Below are 25,996 nucleotides of genomic sequence, written 5' to 3'. Positions count from 1 at the left end.
CACAAGTGAGAGGAGGACCAAGAAAGCATTTCAAAGATTCCCTGAAGGCTTATCTCAAGAAAAGCAGCATTGGCATCAATGCTTGACAGACCCTCACTCAAAAGAAATTAACTTAGAGGAACCTCCTATATGAAGGGACATAATTCTTCGAGAATAGGATACTGTAGGAAGCAAGGGAGTAGAGTGCTGGGGCCTTGACAGATATCTTTGTATTCCTTTTTTAACCACAGACAAGGTCTTGGAATACTGGAGAATAGCCAATGTAATTCCTTTGTTCAAGAAGGGTAACAGGGATAATTTAGGAAATTATAGGCCAGTGAACCTTACATCGGTGGTAGGAAAATTATTGGAGAAGACTTAGCTACAGGATTTACTTGATTTGGAGAATAACGGACTTAGTAAGATTAGTTAGCATAGCATTATGCAGGGGAGGTCCTGTCTCACAAATTTGATTGATTTTTTGGGAAGTGACAAAGATGATTGATGAGGGTAAGGCAGTAGATGTTGTCTGCATGGAACTTACTAAAGCATTTGACAAGGTCCCTCATGGTAGACTGGTCCAGAAGATCAAATTGCATGGAATCCATGATGAGTTGGCAAGTTGGACACAAAATTGGCTTGGCTATGAAAGACAAAGGGTGGTTTTGCAGGAATGTTTTTCTGACTACAGGTCTGCGACCAGTAGTGTTCTGCAAGGATCCATGTTGAGACTTCTGTTTAAAATATACAAAAATATGGACGCAAATTTCAGTGGTCTGATTAGTTTGCAGATGACACAAAACTTGGTGGAGTTGTAGATAGCGAGGAAGAATATCAAAAGATGCAGCAGGATACAGATTGGCTGGAAAGTTGAGTGGAGAAATAGCAGATGGGTTAATCTGGATGAGTGTGAGGTGATGCATTTTGGGAGGTCAAATGCTAGAGGAGAGTATACAGTAATTGGTTGGAGCCTTAGGCAAATTGATGTACAGAGGGATTTTGGGGTCCACGTCTAAAGCTCCCTGAAAGTGGCAACACAAGTGGATTAGGTGATAAAGAAGGCACACGGCATGCTTGCCTTCATCAGTCAGGGCATTGAATATAAACATTGCAAGTCAAATTGTAACTGTATAAGACTTTTGTCAGGCTACATTTGGAGTAGTGTGTGCAGTTCTGGTCTCTGCACTAAAAGAAATACTATAGGAGGCTTTGGAGAGGTTGCAGAAGATTTTACTAGTATGTTGCCTGGGTCGGAACGTGTTAGGTATAAGAACAGGTTGGACAAACTTGGATTGTTTTCACTAGAGCATCAGAGACTGAGAGGCGCCCTGATAGAAGTGCATAAAATTATGAGAGACGTGGATAATTGTAGTCTTTTTCCCAGGGTGGGAGTGTCAAATACTAGTGGACAGAGATTAAAAATGTGAGGGGGAAAGGTTAAAGGAGAAGTGCAAGGAAATCTTTTCTTCCCCCCACAGAGGGTCGTAGGTACCTGGAACACGCTGCCAGGGGAGGTGGTAGAAGCAGATACATCAGCAAAATTTGATATATTTAGACAGACACATTAACAGGCAGGGAATAGAGGGATATGGATCAGGTGCACGCAGATGGTATTAGTTTAGAATAGCATTATGGGCAGCACAGTCATGGTGGGCTAAAAGGTTGTACTGTACTGTTCTGCATCCTAACACCCATTAGAATACCGAGGTAGCATAGAAAAAGAACCAGAGAAAGGAAGGCCTTGTGATCATTAGCAGAGGACCAATTCCTCCTCCCAGAAACACCTGCTGAATGTGTGGCTGGAGATGTGGCTCTAGGAGCAGGCTGCTCAGCCATGTAAGGACTCTCAGAACCCCATAATCAGTGAATTTCCTCTGGGGACAATCATTCCTGTTAGTGAATGATTGCTGATGACAACATTGCCAGCTGATGTGTGACAGGTGGCCATGGCAACCCAAAAGTAACTAAGTAATTGTCAACCCAGAGGTAATTAAAGCAATTGTTATAAGGTTTTGGGTTTGCTGTGAGAAAACCAGATAAGTATTAGGGTGAAAGATAATTGCTTTAAGAGAAAGTAAGCATTATTTTTAGGAGATAGTAGGAACTGCAGATGCTGGAGAATCTGAGATAACAAGGTGTACAGCTGGATGAACACAGCAGGCCAAGCAGCATCAGAGGAGCAGGAAAGCTGACATTTCGGGCCTAGACCCTTCTTCAGAAATGGCAGGGGGGGAAAGGGGGTTCTGAAATAAATAGGGAGAGAGGGGGAGGCGGATAGAAGATGGATAGAGGAGAAGATAGGCGGAGAGGAGACAGACAGGTCAAAGAGGCGGGGATGGAGCCAGTAAAGGTGAGTGTAGGTGGGGAGTTAGGGAGGAGATAGGTCAGTCCAGGGAGGACGGATAGGTCAAGGGGGCGGGATGAGGTTAGTAGGTAGGAGATGGGGGTGGGGCTTGAGGTGGCAGGAGGGGATAGGCGGGAGCAAGGACAGGTTAGAGAGGTGGGGACGAGCTGGGCTGGTTTTGGGATGCAATAGGGAGAGGGGAGATTTTGAAGCTTGTGAAGTCCACATTGATACCATTGGGCTGCAGGGTTCCCAAGCAGAATATGAGTTGCTGTTCCTGCAACCTTCGGGTGGCATCGTTGTGGCACTGCAGGAGGCCCAGGATGGACATGTTGTCTGAGGAATAGGAGGAGGAGTTGAAATGGTTCACGACTGGGAGGTGCAGTTGTTCAGTGCGAACCGAGCATAGGTGTTCTGCAAAGCGCCCCCAAGACTCCGCTTGGTTTCCCTGGTGTAGAGGAGGCCACAACGGGAACAGCGGATGCAGTATACCACATTAGCAGATGTGCAGCAACTCATATTCCACTTGGGAACCCTGCAGCCCAATGGTATCAATGTGGACTTCACAAGCTTCAAAATCTCCCCTGCCCCACCGCATCCCAAAACCAGCCCAGCTCGTCCCCACCTCCCTAACCTGTCCTTCCTCCCACCTATCCCCTCCTCCCACCTACTAACCTAATCCTGCCCCCTTGACCTGTCCGTCCTCCCTGGACTGACCTATCTCCTCCCTAACTCCCCACCTACACTCACCTTTACTGGCTCCATCCCCGCCACTTTGACCTGTCTGTCTCCTTTCCGCCTATCTTCTCCTCTATCCATCTTCTATCCGCCTCCCCCTCTCTCTCTATTTATTTCAGAACCCCCTTCCCCTTCCCCATTTCTGAAGGAGGGTCTAGGCCCGAAACGTCAGCCTTCCTGCTCCTCTTATGCTGCTTGGCCTGCTGTGTTCATCCAGCTCTACACCTTGTTATCATCTATTATTTTTAGGAAGCTGCTTTCAACAGAGTCAGTAGTTAAGACAGACTAGGGTATTAGATTTGAAATCTCAAAACTGAAGCAGTTTACTTGCACAAGGTGCCCCTAATTAATGCAGAGTTATTATCACGAAAAATCACACCATTAAGCAGAACCGTGTTATTCAAAACACATATTCCCAAAGAAGTACAGAATGCAAGCACAAACATAAAACACCAAAATAGATATGAAAATATGCAAAAAGGATACCTTTTAAGCTTTCTTACTTTAATGGAAGTGAAAGTCTGCAGATTTTCATCTCACGCATCTGCAACTCTGGAAGTTGAAGATTGAGATCATTAAGACTGCTCTTTTGGTGTGAAATGACTTCACATCAGGATCATTTGATCTACTTTCAGGTCAGGACGGTGCAAGAACTATTTGAGCTGCACTTAACGGAGTTACACTTTGGCTTCTCATTTTAAGATTTACCAGTGCTACATCAAATTGTACACAAAGTTGAATCAGTAAGACCCAAAGCTCTTTGAATGTTAATGTTGCATTCACTATGCTTGACTTTGGAGAACTCATCCAATATAACACACTGTGGAATTGATTTCCTGCATTTCATAACCACAATCTCTTTGCTTCAATGGCTAGAGTGCTTGGGAGTCATGATACTCAAAGATGTCACTCAGGCAGACAACAGCCAAAAGCCGCTGCAAGTTGGCTATGCTTGGAATGATGGGTAGTAAAGACTATGTTATGACAACCATGTTAACTGAGGACTACCTGTATGTTACAGAAAAATCTCAAAGCTCGTTTTGATTCAAAAAACCATGTTCAAGGACTAAGAGGACTCCAGAATCCACACAAAGAAAGACCAATGTATATTGAACCTATTTATCACACCATGCCTCAACTAGATGAATGTCAAGTATTAATCTTTGTTATCCAACAAACATGTCAGTTTGCATTATAAATTTGATTGCCCTTTTTGTCGATGAGATTGTTTCCCAACAAAGGTTTATTACTCTGGAGTTTAGTACAGTGTCCAAATCCCAAAATAATAACACCACACATATCTAGTATCATGCCTGTAAATCTTCTCTGAACCTTCTCTAGTGCCTTTATGATTTTCATAATATTGCAATCAGTACTGCAGACAGTATTATAAGTATGGCCTAACTGGTTTAGGAAGTTAGGAAAGAAGAGTAGGGAATTCAGCACTTGAGACTGCAAAGTCACTGAATTGGATAAGGACTAATCTGCTACCTCAACAGAATTTTCCTGCATTCTCTCTTGACATCTAAAAAAATCTAGAAACATACTGATTTCTATCTGCAACATATTCAATGACTGAGCTTCGACAGCCCTCTAAAGATGGAGAATTCCAAAGATTCATCACCCTAAACGAAGAGATTCCTCCCCATTACAGTCCTGAATAGCATTTCCCTTATTCTAAGACTGTGTGCCTTGGTTGAGGGTCAAATGTTGCTCAGGTAACCAAATGAATCCTTTCTTTCAAGAAGTCCCAAGGTATCTGTGTTTACCCAAGAGGATAGATAGTGCCTCAATTTACACTTCATCTAAAAAAAATCCACTAAAATTATATGTTATGTGCAAGCACTGGAATGGGGCTCAACTCCATGACCTTCAGAAAAAGAGGCAAGAATTCTACCACTGAGCCAAGGTTGATAAGATTTTGACAGAAAATGCTCAGTAAGATTCTGTGCCTCTTAAACAACACAAAGGTAAAAACTCCGTGAGTTTCCACATGAACAATATGAAATCAGGGTGCAAACTTAAGAACATATAATAATGTTTTCAGCTTAAACAAATATCAAATTGAGCAATAAAATATGTTTTAAGACTTCTGGTAGGGCTCACTCTAGTGAAACTGCACCCAAAACATTTAGCACCTTTGGTTTTCAAACCAAACAGCTGTCTTTATCAACTACTAACCCTAAATTTCTGGGTCAAAAGTCAACAAATTTCAGTGCATCACTGAGGATCACACGATTTATGATATAAACACTTAGCAAGGTGTCAATCACAAAGGTATAGATTATCTATATAATTTAACAGCAGCACAGTTGAATCCTCAAAATTGTAAAACCAGAAGTTGTTAGTTGGATCTGATATCAATGAATGTATTACAAATAAAGCAATTGCAAGATCTGCTGCTCAGATGATTTACTTGTTTATCTACAATTAAATTTTACATCAAAATTATACCGACCATTTACAGGAAGACATTTATAGGAAAAACATGTGTTTTATATGCTCATGAGGGGTGAGCATTGTTAGCAAGGCCAGCATTTATTGCCTATGCCAAAGAGCTCTTGAACAGGTGATGGGGAGTCACTTCTTGAATTGCTCCAGACTGTGCACACAGTGTACATACATCTGCTGTTGCTGATCATGGCGGGGTAGTAGGATTTTGACCAAGTGACAGTAAACAAACAACAATACAATTGAATTATGAAGCTGCATGGCCTGAAGGAGATCTTGTAGGTGTATCCTTTCCATGTGTTTGCTGGCCCTGTTCTTTTAGGGGATAGAAGTCACATTTTGGAAGATATTGATGAAGGGGCCTTGGTGATTTACTGCGATGAATCTTGTAGATAGTACACACTGCTGCCACTATGCACTGGTGGTGAAAGAAGTAACATTTTGAGAGCAAATTGGGACTAAACATGTGGGCAGCTTTACTGTGGATGGTGTCAAGTTTCTTGTTGGAGCTGCACTCATCCAACTTAAGTGAACAGAATTCCATTAGGTTCTTGACTTGTCCTGTATAGATGGTGGACAGGCTTTGGGGAATCATGAGGTACATTATTACAAAATTCAAAACCTCTTATCTGCTTGTAGCCAAGCATTTATAAGTCTAGCACGGCTCGGTGTCTGGTCAATGATAATCCGAAGATGTTGACGGAAGCTGAATTTAGTGATGGTAATGCTGCCATAGGTTAAGAAGATATTATTACAATCTCATTTATTGGATATGTTATTTCCTGGCATTTGCATTGTATAAATATCACCTGCCACTCATCAAACGAAGCTGGAATATTGTCCAGGTCTTGCTACATTTGAAAACACACTGCCTCAGTATCTGAGGAGTTGTTAATGGTATGGTGCAGTGCATAGTCAGTGAACATCACAATCTTTGACACTATGTTGAGCCTAGGACTATACTGCAGAATGAGAGAATTGTCCTTCACAACAACTGCAACCATTTTCTTTTGTGCTAGGTATGACTCCAACCAGGGGACAGTTTTTCCCTTGATTCCACAGACTTCAATTTTACAAGGGTTCCTTGATACCATCCTTGTTTGAATGCTGCCTTAATGTGAAGGATGGTCACTCCCATGCCATTCTGGAATTTAACTTTTTTGACCACATTCGGACCAAGCCTATAATAGGATCAGGAGTTGAGTAGTACTTACAAACAGAAACTGAGCATCAGTGAGCAAGTGCCATTTGATAGTACTGTTGACACAACACTTACTTTGCTGACGATTGAGACTGTGCAACAGGACACGAACTGGCCAGATTGGAATTGTCCTGCTTTTTGCAGACAGGATATATTAGGGTAATTATCCACATTGTTGGGTAGATGAGTGTTCAGGCTGGACTAGAACAACTTGGCTAGGGATGCGGCTAATTCAGGCACAACATCTCCAGTATTCCAGCTGGGATGTTGTTAGAATCCAAAATCTTTCTTGGATCCTGTGCCTTTGGCATTATAGATATAATAGATTAATAGCGTTAGCAGAATGCGGAAAGGGAATAATGGGTTTGAATCAACCATAAATAACTCGGTATATATACACATTTCTACATATTTTTGAAAATACTTAGATATGCTAGTGATCATAAAATCTTGTGGATATATAATAACTACATTAAATGCATTTCAAGATTGCTTTTGTGTTTAAACACATATATTGTCACAATTCACGGATTAACAAAGTAGAAAAACAAATGCAAATTGGAGTTTTTTTTATTGGAATTGTGAAAGCAAAGGCATTACATAAAATAATAGAAAATATAATGGTTCTGGTGTTATTTTTAAAATCTGAATGATGTTCCAAAATATCTGGGATATGTAATTCAGCACAAAAAGCAATATTATATGATTACTTATTCCTTTTGTGAAACGGACTATAGTTAAACAAGCTCCAAATAGCACAACAAGCTTAATAAGATAGCTAACTTTAAAAAGTATATGTAAAATAGTGCAAAATAAGACTACACAAAATATTAGAAACCTTAATTGTGAAGTTTGTTTTGGATTTCTTTTAATCACAAAAACTTCTAAGTTTCCAAAACCTGTTTCTACATATTAGGTAGAGTGATCTATGAACCCCTGGGAACAGCTGCAACAGACTATAAACTCATCCAGACTGCACTGGTAAACTGAACTGATCGAGGACCCCCCACTTCATACATTAATGATTATACTTCAGTGCACACAATAAAAATGCCTGCCACACCTTACAGCTCCTCATTAACAAGACAGATTTCTGGCAGAATATACCAAAACAAAGAATTCATGTTCAAGTAATAAACCAGACTTGACCTCAAGCTTGAAAATAATCTAGAAAAATAAATAAAAGCCCACAAATTTGAAGAATATTCCATTAATTTGGTATTTATCCTAGGAAGTGCAATTATGTCACAATTCCTCCTGTTCAGTATGATATATTCATCTTTTAAACTCATGGTCACGGCATTGGCTCTCAAGACAGTATGATCAAGTGTAACACATTATAATCCAAGAGTTCCAACTGTTGAGAACTTTAAATTATTCAATATGTGGAATTCATAAGAAACAATTGTTTAAAACAATGTTATAAACAAAGAAATAAATGATATTTAACTAGCAAAATGCATGATCACCCGCAAGTAAATTTATTTCGATGTGGAATTGACCTAAAGTAGCAGATTAAGCAGTAAACTGGAATCCATTATTAAATTTCACTGACGAAGAAAAGGAGCAAATTTTAGAACTTTTACTCAACAGATTGCGAGCCCTTCCTCTTGTTTCTGATAGTCTTTTAAAATCAGTCTAAAATCTTACATAAAACACACGTAATACGCAACAACACAGATCAAGTTTAATTGCACAAAGTAACACAAAGGCTGCAACTGATCCAAAAGTTTTAAACAGTTAAAGAAATGAAACTATTGTATCGTTGGATGTTTCTCTTGAGAATTTCAGAGCATGGACCCAGAACTCGTTCAAAACGTGGACGATCCAACTTGACACATTTCAGTGGACCACGTGCAACTACAGTCGCTGCTCGCGGCCGATTCAACAGAAGGGCAATTTCACCTAAACATGGACAAAATGGTGAGAATCAAAACATGGGCAGTTGTAAAATTTTGTTTACTGCTTTTGCTTCTGGTTTTTGAATGAAAAAATCTGAAAGTGAATAACATTAGACCAACTAGTTCAGGAATTTGGAATTATTAAAAGACTATTTAAGAAATTAGGTCAGACTGTATTCATGTGACAAATATTACTTGCATCTGTGTTCTGTAGAGTTAGTGGATTTCCTTATGCAATGTTTACTTTAAGTTACTTATTAAACTTTGACAGGGTGATCAGAGATTCTTCCACCACCAACTGCAAATAATACTGTCCAATCACTGTTGCGTTCCCGATTTAGATCGACTATCTAATGTTGAATTGGCTGTACAGTAGGATAGCTAATAATAAGAAAGGCCATTTAAGAATTGGAAACACATGGTTACTTGGTGACATTGAAATCAAGTTAGCTGCAAGGCTTACAAGATACTTTAATTAATATCTTAGCAGAGATTTCTGACAAAAACTCACCAGATGGATTGTTTAGCCGTCACCTTCAAATAAACATAAATCTATGAAGCATACAGGAGTGAAAAAAAAGTTGGCAAAGTTGAAAGAGATTAAAAAGGTTATCCTTTAGTAAGTTTGACAAACCAGGAAGGTTCCATGCTTATTTCCTGATCATTGCAAGTTGGTTAATATTATAGTAGAATCAAGGATAAGAAGTACACAACTGCCCTCAGTAACCAGCCCTGGGGACAGAATAGGGAGCAAGCCAAGGTCCCTGGATCTGATTACTACTTAGCACCTCCTGGTGGAAACTGCTGTATTGTAGCCATCCAGAGCATTTTAAAAAGTAGGAGCCATCATTAAAAGGCATGTATTGCAGTTTGTTTTGCTATGGATATCTTTTAAAAAGAACTTTGTTTATTGCTGAAATTTCAAACAGGAGCTCCACTATTACAACACTAAGGGAATTTGATTAACATCTTTATTTTGCAAAAAAAATCAGCAACTTATTTGAAGCAATCTTGTATTCTAGAATCATAGTGTAATTTGATAGGAGAAAATGTTAATTAGCAAATTCTACTAGCGAATATTTTTATACAAATGAAGGAGTATAAGTTACCGCCTAGTATTGAACCCAAAGTCAGTAACCACCCTGTAAGAGGGGCTGAACGAGCAGTCTCAAGAGCTGCCAGTAGCCATCACATCTCTAAGAGGTAACTTGCATGTTTAAGTAAAATATATTTCAGTCAGAAGTCACAACCTGGTAGGAAGTGGGGATCCTGGTGGGATGTTGAATAGTGTACTGCAGAGTAAGGGAGTGCTTCTGTTTACCAAAACAGAAATTCTGTTTTATTTATTTACAATGCTACTAGTGTTTGAGAGTGAATTGTTTAAGAATGTCAAGCAAAGCACATCCAGTTGGCATTACTTTGCATCATTAAATTTCAGAAAGGAAAGCTAAAACAGTCCTCTTGCATATGCAACAGATGGGTTCTAATGCCTATTTCAGGCACGTGAAAAGTCACCAAATTCAACTTGTGGGCAGACACCTCACAAAGGTCTTTTGGATGCTATGCTTCCTAAAACTAGTCCTCATTGTGCCTAGTTTACATGTAGTAAAGCTGACGTCATAAGACCAAGTTTTCCCTCAAGCTATTTTAATTATTAAGAACTTACTTTGACCAGGGAATGGTACTGATCTTGAATTCATTGCCCACAGGGGTAATGGAAGTGGAAACTATCAATGACTTCAAAAGAAAACTGGTTAGATGCTTGAAGAATATAAACATGCAGAGCCCCAGGGATCAAACAGAAACTGGCAATAAATGGGTTGCTCCATGGAGAATGAGGATGGATTCAATATACCAAATGCCCTCTTCTTTGCCATGAATGGCATGATGGTTCTAAATACATGATTGACATCAACCAGTAATGGGCCTGAAACATTTAATTTCAAATAAATAAGTACAATCCTGAAAAAAGTGACTTAACAATGACGACAATAATTACTTTGAGACAATAAGGACTGCAGATGCTGGAAGCCAGAGTCCATAGGTGTCAGGCTGGAAAAGCACAGCAGGTCAGACAGCAGAGGAGCAGGAAAGTCAATGTTTTGGCCCAACATCCTGACGAAGGGTTTCGGCCCAAAACATTGACTTTCTTGCTCTTCCGATACTGTCTACTGTGCTTTTCTAGTCTCACACCTACAAACAATGATTACTTTGTTCATTCACATTTTATATAGCTTTCTGGAGAGCCTATCCATTTCAACAGACCAATTTCAATCCAGCAGTAAAATTATGTTAGCATGCATACATTTGAATATACAATAGCTTACTGATAAGTCAATTAATGAAACACACAAGAGTACCTGCCATGAACTCTGTGTAAAGTATAATGAACTAAGATTCAATGTTGGCACATATTTGATTGCAGTGCATTTCATAGTTGAACCTCATTCAACAAACACATTTAGGAATTTACAATAGTCTTCCAGTATCCACCACTGGAAACCACTTGGATTATTTCATAGGGAACTAATAGAACAATATATTTGAATTTAATCACTAAAGCAAGCATTTAATGATTCCATGTTGGATGACTTTAATTTCTAATTATGTCAGAAAACGCACTCATTTTCTGTAAAACTTTACTTTTTTTTAAACAAATTAAGATGTCACATCAACTGTACAATCCTCCATCCGGTGAAAATGCATAAAACTTTGCCTGCTAAAACTAAAAAAAAAACTGGAAGATGCCTTTGCCTGATAATGTTACTCATTGTAATGGATTCTGCATTACTTTGAGCTTTTGTCAAAACTATTTCTAAACTCATTACAAAAAATCCAAAACTATGTGGGAGAGGAAAAAGCAGTGCAGTCAGGATTAATTAGGCATCACACCATTTGTTCATTAGAGTTCATCCCTAATAAATGTGTTAGAAATAGTTAAACTATTTCATAACAATGATTACTAAAACATCCATGTTAAAGGTTAAAGCATCAACATTAATGTTATTTTGAAACGAAATGTGAAATCCAAACTCACCAAAATAGTCTGAAGGTCCTAGTCTTCCAACCTCCACATATTCCTCATTATCCGATCTACGCTGAAGAACTGAAGCAGTGCCCTAATTAAGTACAGATAACTTGTAAGTGAAAAGCAAGGGCATTTGTTTTATTTGATAAAAAGACAGCAAATATCAAACTGGATGCTTCAGCAAGATTCATTTCTTGTGTTCTGGATCCCCAAAGAATACCCTACATACACATTTGAGTTGAATATCCATTTCAATTTATTTTCAATTCAGTCGTAAAATGTTAAATAAAATGTAAAACATTGTTATTTGATTCAACAAGCAACAATAAAGATTAACGATATGTTGGTCTTTATTTCAAGAGGATTTGAATGTAAGAGCAAAGATGTCTTGTTTCAGATGCACACACAACCTTGGTGAGATTGCACCTGGAATGCTGTGTGAAGTTTCAGTCTCCTTAACCAAGGAAGGATATATTTTCCAGAGAGATAGTGCAACAGAGGCTCATCAAACTAATTTTTCAGATGGCAGGAATGGACCATATCTCTCTAGAGTTTGTAAGAATGAGAGCTGATCTCATCGAAACTTGAAAAACTTTTAGATGCAGAAAATATGCTCCCCATGGCTGGAAGAGATTTGGTTTACAAAAAAGGCAGGATACACAGGTCTCAAAGATCCAAATTTAATTTCACTTTAATTCTCTTAAGATGCAGTCTTCAAATTTTGTAGGCCTGTGATTTCCTTTGGTTCACTGAAGGAATCGCAGTTGGAGTTTTCTAGAAATGGATCCAAAGTGGTTTACTGCTTGCAGTAGCAGGTTTCTGGTTTCATTCAAGTTGAGGTGCAGGGGAACACCTGCAGCGAAAATATTTTCTTGTTCTTCATATGCTAGGTAAAGGTTAGCCCCAAGTATCTGTTTTCTCTGTCTGTTCTTGAAATGTCTTAGCTCATCTTCTCATTGTTTCCAGTTTTGACAAGTGGCCTACACTTAATATATTAAAACGGCTTATTTCTTCTTCAGATAATTGACAAGCTGTGCATTTCTAGCATTCTCGACATTATTTCAGCTTAATGCCAATTACTTTTTACTTTGCTGTGTACCAGTTCATTTCATACGACATCTATTTTAAAAATTCTCCCTGTTATTGTCTGTGGTTCATTAAGCTGCATTAGGTAGCTCAATCATATTTCGCTTTCCAGTTGTAACAATGGTTCTGCCACATGCCTTTCTTTATAAATAATGACTGGTCTGCTTTGTTCTTACAGCATCTTTGGATTTAACTTTAGATTAACAGCATTTGCATTTTTCTTTTTAACTGACTGCTATAAGAATTATATCAGCAGAGTGCACAATATTTGTTCCCATCTTCTTTAATCTCTTGTCAAAGCCTCAAATTTGCTTCAAACAGGCATCACTGAATTTAGTTTGAGTCATTGCTCTTGAAAGAATAAAGAGATTGAGAAGTTAATGCAGATCTGCAGCATTTGAAATTATCCATAAAGATGTCTCACCTTCGGAGTCAAAAGGGAAGATTCCAGCCCATGGATGTAAAACTGATCATATGCTAAACTGGACAGGCAGTGTTTTCACACATCAAGTACAATGTGGCCTTTGATCTTAATTGTTGCTTCGTAGAACCTTCCTGAATGCCTTTGACTTTATCACCAATATCTTTTACAGAAATTCATTCCAAAAGCTCAAATCAGTTGCCAACACTAGACTATGAAACTCCGTGATGTATATCTGATCAACAGAATGTCTTGAATTGTTACTTCGGCTCCTGGGTTAACAGCATAGATAGTGGACCAGTTAAACTATTTAGCAATTTGAATGACATTACCTAATCACTTTCTCAACACAATACAATATTATTTTAGTGTCAAGTATGATAATGAGACAAATATAAGTAATGAATATAACTGCATAGTTATACATAAAACAAACTCCTCTATTTACAACTAAAAATATTCACTACCTAAATCTAGAAAAGATGTTATTTAAACAAGAGAGAAACAAAACAAACTTCTTTGTCCTAAAATCTTGGATTGTACAAAAAGAAACTCCTGATAAAATACTAAAAAAAGGCAGTTATCTGTACAAAGCTTTATTTTCCCTGTATGAATGCTTTTTAGAAAACTGGATAGATTTTACTAGTGTTTATCAATCTATATTTGAAATCTTCAGTAAGCAATTCATATGCTGCAATGTTTTACTGTAGGTTTCAACATTATTCCTGCTTCAGATTATGCCAGGGGGTTAACTCAAACATACTGGCAATATTTCAAATACAAGAGAAGGGAAATTCCACCAGTTAAAGCTATTTACACACTGTGTTAAACTACCAACCATAATAAAACTAAATATAACCAATTCATTGTAAATTAAGAGTTTACAAGCATAGCCAGCCTAATTTGAATCAACATTGTGCAGTGTATATGTATCATAAGTGGAAAGGGCATTGTTGGTTAGTGTAAACCATCCTGACAAGTAACTTAATTGAAATATTACAAAAGGTAAGCAGTGCATGCTAGTATAAATTCCCACCACATTTTTTATACCTTTCAAATTACATCCTCCACCTTAAAATAGGGGGTAATTTACATAGTCATAATTTAGGACAACTAAGGCAACAATCATAGTTAACACTTGCAGGTTGAAAAGAAGAGGATTCGTGATTTTCTGATTTGTCTTTCTGGTTCCACCCAATTGAAAATGGCAACTTAGAACGTTAAAACCAGAGTCCTGCCTTTGTTCTATAACACAATAAGATGTAAAAGCATAAGTAAGCTATTCTCCACATCAAGTCTACTCTGCCATTCAATGAGATCATGGCTGATCCAATAAGCCTCAGCTCCACTTTCCTGCTCTTAGCCCATAACCCTGGATTCTCTTACAGATTAAAATATGTCCATTTTAGCCCTGAACATACATAACAACACAGCATCAACAGCCCTCTGTAGTAAAGAGTTCAACTGATTGACTACCCTCAAATTGGAAATTCCTGTTCACCTGTCTTAAATGTGTGATCCCTCATCCTGAAACTATACCCTCTGGTCCTAGGATTTCCCACAGGAGAAACAATTTCCGCAACTACCCAGTCAGGTCCCCCAGGAATCTTGAATATTTCAATATGGTAATCTCTCATTCTTCTAAATTCCAATAAGTGTAGGCCCTACCTACTCAATCTCTCCTTGTAAGACAGTCCCTCCATCCTTCTATACCAGGTAAGCCTAGCGAACTTTCTTTGGACTGCTTCCATTACCAGTATTTCTTTCCTTAGATAGGAGGCCCAAAACTGTTCACAGTATACCAGCTGTGCCTTCAGTCTACTGCTTTGCACAGTTTTCGCAAAACCACCTACGTCATTATTCCATTCCCTTTGAAATAAATGCCAATATTCCACTTGCCTTCCCTATTACCTGCTGAACTCAGATGCTAGCTTTTTGAGATCCATGCACAACAACTCCTACATTCCTCTGTCCCATAGCTTTCTGTGGTCTTTCTCCATTTAAATATTAATCAAACTCCTCTATTCTTCCTGACAAAATGCATTACCTTACATATTTTCACATTACATTCCAACTGCCAAGTTTCTGTCCACTCACTCAACATATATACATCCCTCTGCAGACTATTTGTGACTATCCTTAACACTTGCCCTCCCACTTATTTTTGTGTCATCTGCAAACTTGTCCGTAGTACATTCAGTTTCCTCATCCAAGTCATTAATATATATTGTAAATAATTGTGGCCCCAGCACTGAGCCCTGTGGCACACCACTGGTTACAAGTTGCCATCCTGAAAATGCGCCCCCTTCTCCCAACTCTGCCTTATACTAGTTAGCCAATCCTCTATCCATACTAATATATTCCCTCCAACAGGTTCTTACCTTATCAAATACTTTCTAAAAATCCAAATATATTATAGCCACTGCTTTTCATTTATTATCCTCTTTGATATCTCCTCAAAGAATTCTAGTAAATTTGTCAGGCATGATTTCCCCTTCATAAAGCCATGCTGACTCTGCTTGATTATACTATGTATTTCTAAATGCTCTGCTATTACATTCTTTATAACAGACTTTAACATTTTCCCAATAACAGGCATTAAGCTAACTGGCTTATAATTACCTGTTTTTTGCCTCCCCTTTTCAAATAAAGATGTTACATTGACAGCTTTCCAATCCTCTGGGACTTTCCCAGATCTAAGGATTCCTGAAAGATTATTATAAGTGCATCCACCATCTCTGCAGCTACTTCCTTTAGTACCTAGGATGTGTGTCATCAGGCCCAGGGAGCTTATCAGTTTCTAGCCCCAAAAGTTTCCCAAGCACTTTTTCTCTAGAGAGCGTTGTCATATACATTTCCGCTCCTTGGATTTTTAGCAATTTTGGAATGCTATTAGTGTCTTCTACTGTGAAGGCTGATGCCAAGTATTTATTCAACTCAACTGTCATTTCCTGGTTCCCTATTATTTCCCCAGCCTCATCTTCTAAGAAGCCTATGTTCATTTTGGCTTCCCTCTTCCCCTTTTATATATTTAAAGAGGCGCTTTCTGTTCTCCTTGACATCACCTATGAGTTTACCATCAAAAGTCTTTTCTCTCTCCATTATACTTATGGTCCTGTTTTGTTGGTCATTAAAACTTTCCCAATCCTCTGGCCTACAATTAATTTTTACCACATTTATTTTTTTTTAAATTCAAATCAATGATGTTCTTCACTTTCCTGGTAACTATGGTCAGCTTATCACCCTCCTAGAATCCCATTCCCTCACTAGATTATGTCTTTGCTATAAGCTATGAACTATTTTCATAAACATCTGCCATTGTTCCTCAACTATCATTGCTGCTAAACTCCTTTCCCAGTCCATTCCAATTAGTTCTGCCCTCATTTCTTTGTAATTGCCCTTATTTAAACTCAACACAGTTGTTTCCAATCCAAGCTCCTCCCTCTCAAATTGAATGCTAAATTCTATCATGTTATGGTGACTATTTCTCAGCAAATTCTTCACAGGGAGATCATTTCTTAAACCTGCCTCACTGCGCATCACCAGATCAAAAATACTCTGATCTCTAGTTGAATGCATAAGATATTGTTCTGGGAAACTATCCTGAATATATTTTTATGACTTCCTCTGGCTAGCCCAATCTACATGAAGATTAATGCAACTGCCTTGCCTACGTGCCCTTATTATCTGTTGACTTATTCTCTGTACCAGCATATAGCTACTGTTAAGTGGCCAGTACTCCTACAAGTGTCTTATTTCTCTTTTTACTTCTTACATTCACCTATATGGATTCTGCATACTGATTCATTTCTTGCTATTGTACTTACTCCATCCCATACAAACAATGCTAGCCTCCCACACTTTCCTTCCTGCCTGTCCTTTTGAAAAGGAACATGAACACGAATATTTAGTTCTCCCTGTAACCGTGGTTCCTTAACAGCTGTAAGAGGAATTCATCTATTTTGTTCCAAATACTATGCACATTCAAGTGCAGAGTTATAAATTTTGCCTTTTTACTGCTTTTATTTTCCTTTTTGACCTTATTTACTGCTAATCTTCTATGTTTGTATACAAAGTCTCTTCCTGCCCCACTCTGGGTATCGTTATCCAAATAGCTGACCTCAAATTCTGTCATATCCTCTTGTGTTGTAAACCTGCATTTTTCCTCTCTCAAGCCCCCCTCAAATTACTTTAAAACTCAATCTACAGCCCTAGTTATTTGGTTTGTCAGGATACTGATCCCAGCATGACTCAGACGAACCCACCTGATCCCCATCCCATCAGAATAGCTCCTTGCTACCCAATGAACTGAAACTCATTCCACACATCCCACTCTTTGAGCCCACACACTCCTTGACTTTATTTACCCTATGCCAACATGGAAGGTGACTACTTGATCCCTCCCCTCCCTCTCCAAATTCTTCTCCAGCCCCAGGGAAATGTCCTTAACGCTGGCACCAGCCTTTGGACTGTAGGTCTCAGTTGTAGACAGCAGAATCAAATCTTTATTTACTGACATATAATTATGCCATCTACCTGCCATGTCAGTTCTCCCACCCTGTCTGCAGTTCCACCTCTAATCAACCCAACTTGCAACAGCCTCAGACCTGTTGCAGGGGCAGGGGCTCCACAATTTTAACCTACTGAGCCCTCATGCCTGGCTCAGCTGCAGTCACACGCTCCAGTCCTTAAATACAGACCAACTGTGAATTACTTAATCCAAGGGGTTTGATTGCCCTCTGCAGCAAGTGTGTCCAGGTAACTTGCCCCTTCCCTGATACGGCACAATGTCTGTAGCTCAGACTCCAGCTCCTCAACTAGGTCCAAAGTTCCTCAAGCTGCAAAGATTTAGTAGATGTGTTCATTCTGGGTCATACTGACGCCTAGCAGCTACCACGTGCAGCAACACATCACCAACCTGCCATCATGATCGTACTTGATTTAACTTGTACATTGATTAATTGAGATTCCCCGCTCTTTACACTTCAGTGTACTGATGTACTGTTTTTATAAACCAGAAAAGAGAAAAATCACCAGTGTCAGTGTCAATCTGGTACTTAAGAAGTTATTTTAAAGAAACAAAGAAAAACACTGGAGACCAAAATATAAGCTGAATGCCTTACCTTTACTTGAAAGATTAGAAATATTCACCAGGCCAACTCACCACTCTACACATGATGTAGCAGTACTTCTATTAATTCAATTCTCAGTTCAGCTATGATTTTTCTTTATTTGTTCATGGCTTGAAGGTGGTGGTGGCCAAGCCAGCATTCATTGACCATCCCAAACTGCCATGGACAAGTGGTGGTTAAGCTACTTTTTTCAACAGCATTCCTTGGGGTGTAGGAACACCCACAGTCCTACTGAGAAAGGAATTCCAAGATTTTGCAACAGTGAAGGAACAGAACTATAGTTCCACATCAGGATGGCTTGGAGGGTTACTTGTAGGTGATGGTGTTCACAAACATCTACTGGCTTTCCCCTTTTAGGCTGTGGAGGTTGGAATTTAGAAAGTTTAGTTGAAGGAGGCCTGATGAGTTACTGTAATCCATTTTGCATATGGTACACACACACGGTGCAAATGGTAAAGGAACTGAATGTTTAAAGTCATGTAGAGGTGCTAATTAAGCAAGCTACTGTGTCTTGGACGGATTCAAGCTTCCTGAGTGTGGCTAAAGCTGCACATCTCCAAGAAGTCAGGAGGCATTCTGTTTCACTCCAGAGTTGTGCCTTGTAAGCAGTGGACAGGCATTGGAGAAACAGGAAGCGAGGGTCACTCGCCACTGATTTATTAGCCTTTGACTTGCTCCTGTATCCACTTGCAATTTTATGACTGGTCCATTCAGCTTCTAGTCAATGGTAACCTCCAGTATATTGATAGTGGGGGATTCAACAATGGTAGCATCATTGAATGTCAAGGGGAAATGGTTAGATCTTTCTTGCTGGAGGTGGTCAGTTTGTGCCCGAATGTTAGTTGCCAAGCCTGGATGTAGCTGAAACCTTACTGCATATGGACACCAGTTGCTTCAGTACATAAGGAGTGGTGTATGGTGCTGAATATTGTGCAATCACCAGTGAACATTTCCCTTTCCCCCAGCCCTATGATTTTATGATAAAGGGAAGATCATCGATAAAGCAGTTGAAGATGGTTCAGCATAGAACATCACCCTGAGGAACACCTGCAGTGATATCCAGGGGCCAAGGTGATCTCTGACAATCACAACCATTTTTCTTTGTAGTAGCTAAACAATTTTCCCCTCAATTCCCATTGACTACAATTTTGTTAATCTCTTAAATGCTACACAATTCAAATGTTGCCTTGATGTTAAGGGCAGTCACTGTCACCTTACCTCCGAAGTTTGACTCTTCTTTCCATGCTGGGACAAATAGAGTCATAGAGTCATACATGACGGAAACAGGCTCTTCAGTCCATTTCGTCCATGCTGATCAGATATACTAAACTGATTTAGTCCCATCTGCCAACATTTGGCCCATAACCTTCTAAATCACTAAATGTTGTAATGAAGGCAGAAGTTAAGTGATCCTATGGAACCCAAATTGATTGTCAGTGAGCAGTTTTTTTTCTTTGCAGGTGTAGCTTGATAACATTGTCAAAGACCCACTCCATCACTTTGTTGGTGATCAAGAGGGGTACAATAGGTTGGATTTGTCCTGCTATTTTTGGACAGGGCATACATTGGGTAATTTTTCACATTGTCAATGAATAGTGCCCATGTACAACTCAAATTCTTTTTAAAAGCTTAGCCATCAGCTTTAAAAAATGCACATAAAGTCTCATTAAAAATAAACCTTGCACGCAAAAGCTTGTCTAGGTTACATTTATGAAGGTTTATATGATGACTGGAAGCAAAAGGGTCTCGTGGCACAGTCTTGTGCTCTACCATTGTGCCAGAAGGCCTTGGTTCAAGTCCCATCTGCTCCACAGGTGTGTCACGACATGTCCGAATAGGTTGATTAAAAAATCTAACTGGAGACAAGATTCCTGCCTAGATCAAAGACAGTTGGCAGAAGGTTCCAAGAATCCAAATTCCAAAGTGTAAATTCCCAAATCACTGTGCATGCTTTTGTATCACTTGCATATTTGTAATTGGTTCAATCAACGGCCTCATTCAAATCATTAATTGTGAAGAAGTTCAATAGTCTCAATGTACAACTCTGCAGAATCTACTCAATGCCTTGCCCCACACTCATCTAATTACACTGGTTATAAAATTTCATTTAGAGAATTATAAGCAGTTAGCTTTTCTGCAAAATATCTGAATGCAAGTCAGAGATAATGGACTAATTTCAATAAGAGTTTGTGTCCTGAAATTTAAGGTCTTCTAAAAATCAAGGGACATTATTACAATTACTCAAGTGCCAATCTACCTTCACTTCTATATGTTCAGTCTGTCCAAAATCAAAACAATTTAATACTATTTTCAAAAAAGGAGTCTTAACATTTTACTGCTTGCTCCAAATTTCACTTTTAGAAACAGTGATAACTATATCAGGACTCAACATTTCCCCTTATCCCAACATTATCAGATTCAAAATGTTTTTGTTATTAATAACTAGTTACTGTCACAGGAATGAGTCTGAAAATTCTGATTCAAGTTGGTACTTTGATTACAATATAGTTTCAGATGCAAAAAAAAAATTCACTGTTAATTTGAATGAACAATAAAGAAGCAAAAATCTCTATAGGAACCTTAAAAAGGTACAATTTTTTTTAATGGGATCAATATTTCCTGTTTGGTCCTCAGGGTACCTTTTCCAATCTCATTAATTCATTTATTGGGTGATACAGTCAGTTAGAAACAATACCTTCTGTAATTGCATTGACCTGTGGGATATTTGGAGTCAGAAGAAGAATTAGAATTCATCAATATCCTCAATTATAACCCTCGATTAAATCTGAAGCCACAACATACAAGGGAAGCATAATTTACTAGATACTGCAATATTTAAACTGGCACAAGAAAACAGATTTAAAATAACAAGTTTAAAAAAAAGTGGACATACATTTCTACTCAAAAAAAAGCCATTATCCTAAATGCATTTAATGTATTTCCATATAAAGTTGGAACACTTTAACCAGGTAGTTACTATACTTTTAACTTCATCTCGGATGTTAATTGCAAATTTTTAACCATTGATGTAATACGTTCATTACAATAGCATCCACTAAATATTTTCCCACCCAGCTCCTGAATCTCAAGGTCGAGATTTCACGTTCATTCGCAAGAAATTGATTATCATGGTAATTTCAAGTTTTTCTGTATTGCTTGTATTTCTGTATCGTCAGGTTTAAAACAGTTCTTGCTCCTTGCAGCCACCCTTTCTCTCCTAATTTTGTAGCCTCTTGCCTTCAGCACCTTCTTGCCACTTCACCCCTCTCAATCCCTTTTACAACTTTTCTCCCCTGGGCCCATTACAGTTGCCTCCTTCTTCTCTCACTTCTTTCAGCTTTATCCTCCACCCAAAACCCCTGTGTAACCTTCCAATCCCCAACCCCCAACCCCATCAAAGCCTCTTCTTCCAACACCCCTACTTGGTCAGGTTATGCAAGGATCCACATTCTTCAGAAATGTGAAATACAAAATCTTCTAAATACAAAACACAAGAGCACATAATTGCATTTCTTTAGGGTTTCTGAAGCTGTGCAAATGGTGGAGCATGCACAGTGTGGTTAGCAGCCTCACCAGCTATCTCTGAAGATATATATTCAGAGCCCCTTGGGGGTGAATTTTTGAAGGCCTAGGAGTAGCAGAAATAGTCTTGATGTCCTATCACTACACTGAAGTTTGCTGGCAGATTGTTAGTTAGCACACAACTGCCTGCTTTTACTACTCTGCTCTTTCTCAACTCAACCATGGAGATATCAGATTGCCACACCCTTGTGTGGCAAGTTGTTTGCTACCACTTTTCATTATTTAACAACATGCCTGAATTATGCTGATGACCAACCCAAACATGTCCAACACATGTCCAAGATCATTGATGCTATTTCAGGCAAGTCTGTGGGTGTTCTGTCAACTTTGCACTCACTTTGGGCCAAAGTTAAATATCATATCCCATTGTTCAGAGAGATCAGTCTTTCAGAGCCTAAAAATAGCATTGTCAAGAGCATTAGGTTGTGTGAGGCTACTGCTCTACTTACATTCCTACATTTATCACCTTTCCAAGGTGGACAAATATTTTTGCTATTTATTTGACAAATTAATTTGCTCTTCAGTTATTATTCAGGCTGACTTGCAGATTAAAAAAAATCAAGAAGAACAAATTCATTTAGCAGAAAACTGAAGTAATTAAAATTTATTTTTGCTGTCAACGTTCTTCCGTCACTATTTTCAATGATGATAAGGGCTTTCAGAAAAAGGAAGCCATTTACAGTCATTAGCAGAAGCAACAAAATATAATGAAAACATTAATGGGGCTGAATCGAGACAACAGAGGATATTAGTGCTTAAATATTATTGGTCAGTGAGAAGACCCTGGTATTCAGTGTTTCATTAAATATCACAGGTAAAAGAGTAATCTCGCTCAATTAGTACGTACTTAGGTAAACAAGGCAACTGAAAACATTTCCCAGAAGTTTCAACTATTTACCATAAAATTCTCCCTCCCTATCTGAAATGTGCCCATTATCAGAAGGTTGCTGTGGAAAATAGTTCCATGAGTATGGAACCTTCACACCCACTGCATATTGAATGCGTAGAACCTTCTATCAAGTTCCAAAAGCAAGCACAGACTGGTGTGCCTACATATAAATCTTGCCTTGGGCAGATGCTGAAACACATTACTTTTGACAACTATTTTCAAACTAGTTACTGGTTTAAAAGATTATAGGGTCAACAGTATAAATACTATGGAAAGTAAGAATTTGCGCAGCTGGGTTAATAGCAATGTTCATTTCAGGTGTCAGATCTATGTTAATTATTTTGTATACCTGGCCTTGTATTGGGAGCTAATCAGCAGCTTCTATGGGAAAACAGCCGAATAAAAGTTCAATCAGAAGCCGCAATTTGAAATTATGACAATGCTTGCGTCAAGCCCTCTGGAACAGTGCCAACACTACTGTTTTGTTCCTCTACAAACATACTAACTTCGGAACGGTCACAAAGAAAGAATCAAAGATGTTGTGCTTCAAAAAGTCATTAAAATTTTAACACTTAACCTCAGACAAATTCAACTGGCTGGATTCCAGAGGCCACGGGTGAGTCCACCTTTTTGTAAGCAGGTCTCAGTATTTGTTTGACAACCCTTTGGACATCAGAATTAACCAGGGAAGTAATCACATTTCGGCTGTACAATTGACTAAAAACCCAATCTTTTAGAGTGATTCAGTGTGCAAGGAAAATATAGTTTTTGGAAGTCTAGCGAGGCACAGAGGAAACAAATAAAATATTTACAAGTTAATTCTTAACAAACAAAAACGAAGTGCAAGAAACAATCTTTTAACACAAAAGGGAGAAAATAAAAGTAAAGATGTGTTTTTATGTTTAATAAATTGGCTATGACAATGGTAAAGCAATTCCTGACTTTTTGAGAATAACTACAAAACAACAGGGAAAGTTTCAACCAACAGCATCTTAGTCAGATATTACAGCAGGCTAACAATGATGTGCAGAAACTTACTTTAACATACCAATTTAGTCCCATCATCTAAGATGGAAGCTTTCACTCACGCCCCATTTTGAACCTTACCATTGTTGCCACCTGTGGCACCTGATCAAGTACCGCCACCGTACTTATTGTGCTTCAAGTGGTTGGCCATAGCATTGCTGATGGTGATGACTGGACTCAGACTGACTACATCTAGCAGCTAAATGCAGCAGCAGCTGATTTTTGATAAGTTAAGGTACCATTTAAGAAAATGTTTCTTTTCAAACTTTATTTCTTCAAAGCTGGTTATGTAACTGCATTTGCAAAGTGTTCAAAACAAGGTGCTTATTGTATGGGCAATAATAGGTTAATATGCAGGCATATGGGTGGGATATACTTGTAGAAAGTATGTAACATTCCTATCGTTATTTTATAGGTAGCTATGTCTATGCATTTCAACAACATTCTGAAGTTGTACTTGTATGAAAATTAACTACTGGGGCCACTAGTAGTCTAAGGGTTAAAAGAAGTGATTTATTATATCAGAATCAGCTGTTTGGAAATATAATAGAACGTTGTAAAGAATTCTTAATAAAAAGCTTACTTTTGTTGGCCAATACCAGTGATTCTGAAGTAGCACATGAACATGGAGGTCAAATCAAATAAATATGCAGGCTGAGAGCATTCTGTGGCAGACAATAAGCTAATAACCGAAATCACACACTGAAGGCCAAAAATTATCATGATACTAGAGGTCATGTTAGTGGCTAGATCAATTGGCCCAGAATGTGCTGAAATGGTATAAATCGAGACACAGCTATTCATTACACTCTAGTAAAAGCAAAATATTGCCAATGCTGAAAATCTAAAACAAAACGCACAGAATGCTAAAGAATCCAGCAGTGAAGAAATGGTAATACAGTTCAGGTCAGGATGGTGTGGTGTGCAGTGGAAGGGAACATTTAGGCAATGTTCCAATACATCCACAGGTCATTGGGATTGCAGGTTTGGAAGATGCTGTCAATGGAGGCTGGTTGAGTCATTGCAACACATTTTACAGTCACAACACTTTACACTTAGGTGGTGAAGGGTATAAACATTGAAGGTGGTGGATGGGTCTCAATCAAGCTGGCTGTTTTGTTCTGGATGTTGTCAATCTTCTTGAATATGGTTGGAGCAGCACACATCAAGGCAAGTGGGGAGTACTCAATCACATTCCTGATTTGAGTTTGTAAATTGTGGACAGGGTTTGGAGAGTCAGGAGATGAGATATTTTCTGCAGCATTCCAAGCCTCCACACTGCTCTTGTAGCCATTATATTTGTATGGTTGTTCTACTTCAGTTTCTGGCCTCCAGAAAGGTTGATCAGGGAGCTCCAGCAATAGTAATGTCATTGAACGCCAAGCATCAGTGGTAAGATTCCCTCTCACTGGAGGGAAACTTTGAAGTAGTTTTGAAAACAGTCCTTCCATAAGACATGACAGTGTCTTGATGAAAATTTGTATGTGTAGTAGAGTCAATTTGAGGGAGGAGTTGACAACTTATTTGCCTCCAATTGAAGTCAACAGGCAAAGGGCAAATAAAAATTTTTCAACTTGTAAATTGCCAAATCAGAACAGTTTGTGATCTGTTAGTGCACAAATATCAGGCTCAGTGTGGGTATTTGCATTTGACAATCTTATCATGAGGTTGTTCTCATCTGGGAAATTATCCAGGTGTTGAGTTCCTGACCCCGAATTAAAAATCAAGCCCTAAATACAAAACGTCAATAGGTAAAAGTAAACACAGTTTGGTCATTTTGATTATTCATTAACCAAGTCAACCACATGTACCTGTAGCTCACTAACAAGCCAACAAAAATATAAACTTCATGAAGGAGTAATATATTTTAATTCATTTATAACATACAGCGTTTGTTGCTATTAAAATTCTAAGACTGCACTTAAACGGCTATGTGCGGCTTTGCATGCGAGAATAGAGTTTAAAATAGTATTTTTCACACCTGAAATGAGAAACTGCCAATACAAAGGGATAATCAAATAGTACTGTGTTGTTGGGAAAATGACCATTAAATATCCTTAATGATGTCAGCTGGATGGAATCAATACAAAGCATTGGTGAACACTTGTATTTTTTTCAGACAGCATTAAATCAAGCTAATAATTAATCATCATACATACCTAAAGAGATTTCCGTGGATTGGATGATATGGTTAGGGCAATGGCATTTTTGATCAAGC

The 25,996-nt window shown here is 38.5% G+C and overlaps 1 protein-coding gene and 1 long non-coding RNA gene across 9 annotated transcripts in view; one reads left to right on the top strand and one right to left on the bottom strand.

Moving 5' to 3' along the window:
* Positions 1 to 8,280: 8,280 nt before the first annotated feature.
* Positions 8,281 to 25,996, bottom strand: part of prkar1b (protein kinase, cAMP-dependent, regulatory, type I, beta) — a 158,674-nt gene continuing 140,958 nt past the window's right edge. For all 8 annotated transcript variants that reach the window (XM_020513726.2, XM_048609927.1, XM_048609928.1 and 5 more), the window contains 2 exons: positions 11,652 to 11,733; positions 8,281 to 8,618 (listed from right to left, as the gene is read on the bottom strand). In XM_020513726.2, coding sequence (XP_020369315.1) covers positions 8,446 to 8,618; positions 11,652 to 11,733 — 255 coding nt within the window. In that variant the 3' untranslated portion in view covers positions 8,281 to 8,445. The remainder of the gene's footprint in view (positions 8,619 to 11,651; positions 11,734 to 25,996) is intronic.
* Positions 23,249 to 25,996, top strand: part of LOC125485710 — a 44,473-nt gene continuing 41,725 nt past the window's right edge. Inside the window, exon 1 of the long non-coding RNA XR_007264417.1 lies at positions 23,249 to 23,368. This is a non-coding gene — a long non-coding RNA (uncharacterized LOC125485710). The remainder of the gene's footprint in view (positions 23,369 to 25,996) is intronic.

Source organism: Rhincodon typus, chromosome 21 (assembly GCF_021869965.1).
Source record: "Rhincodon typus isolate 14 chromosome 21, sRhiTyp1.1, whole genome shotgun sequence".
NCBI lineage: Eukaryota > Metazoa > Chordata > Chondrichthyes > Orectolobiformes > Rhincodontidae > Rhincodon > Rhincodon typus.
Note: the sequence above shows the minus strand (reverse complement) of the source record. Positions and strands in the feature narration are given on the sequence as shown.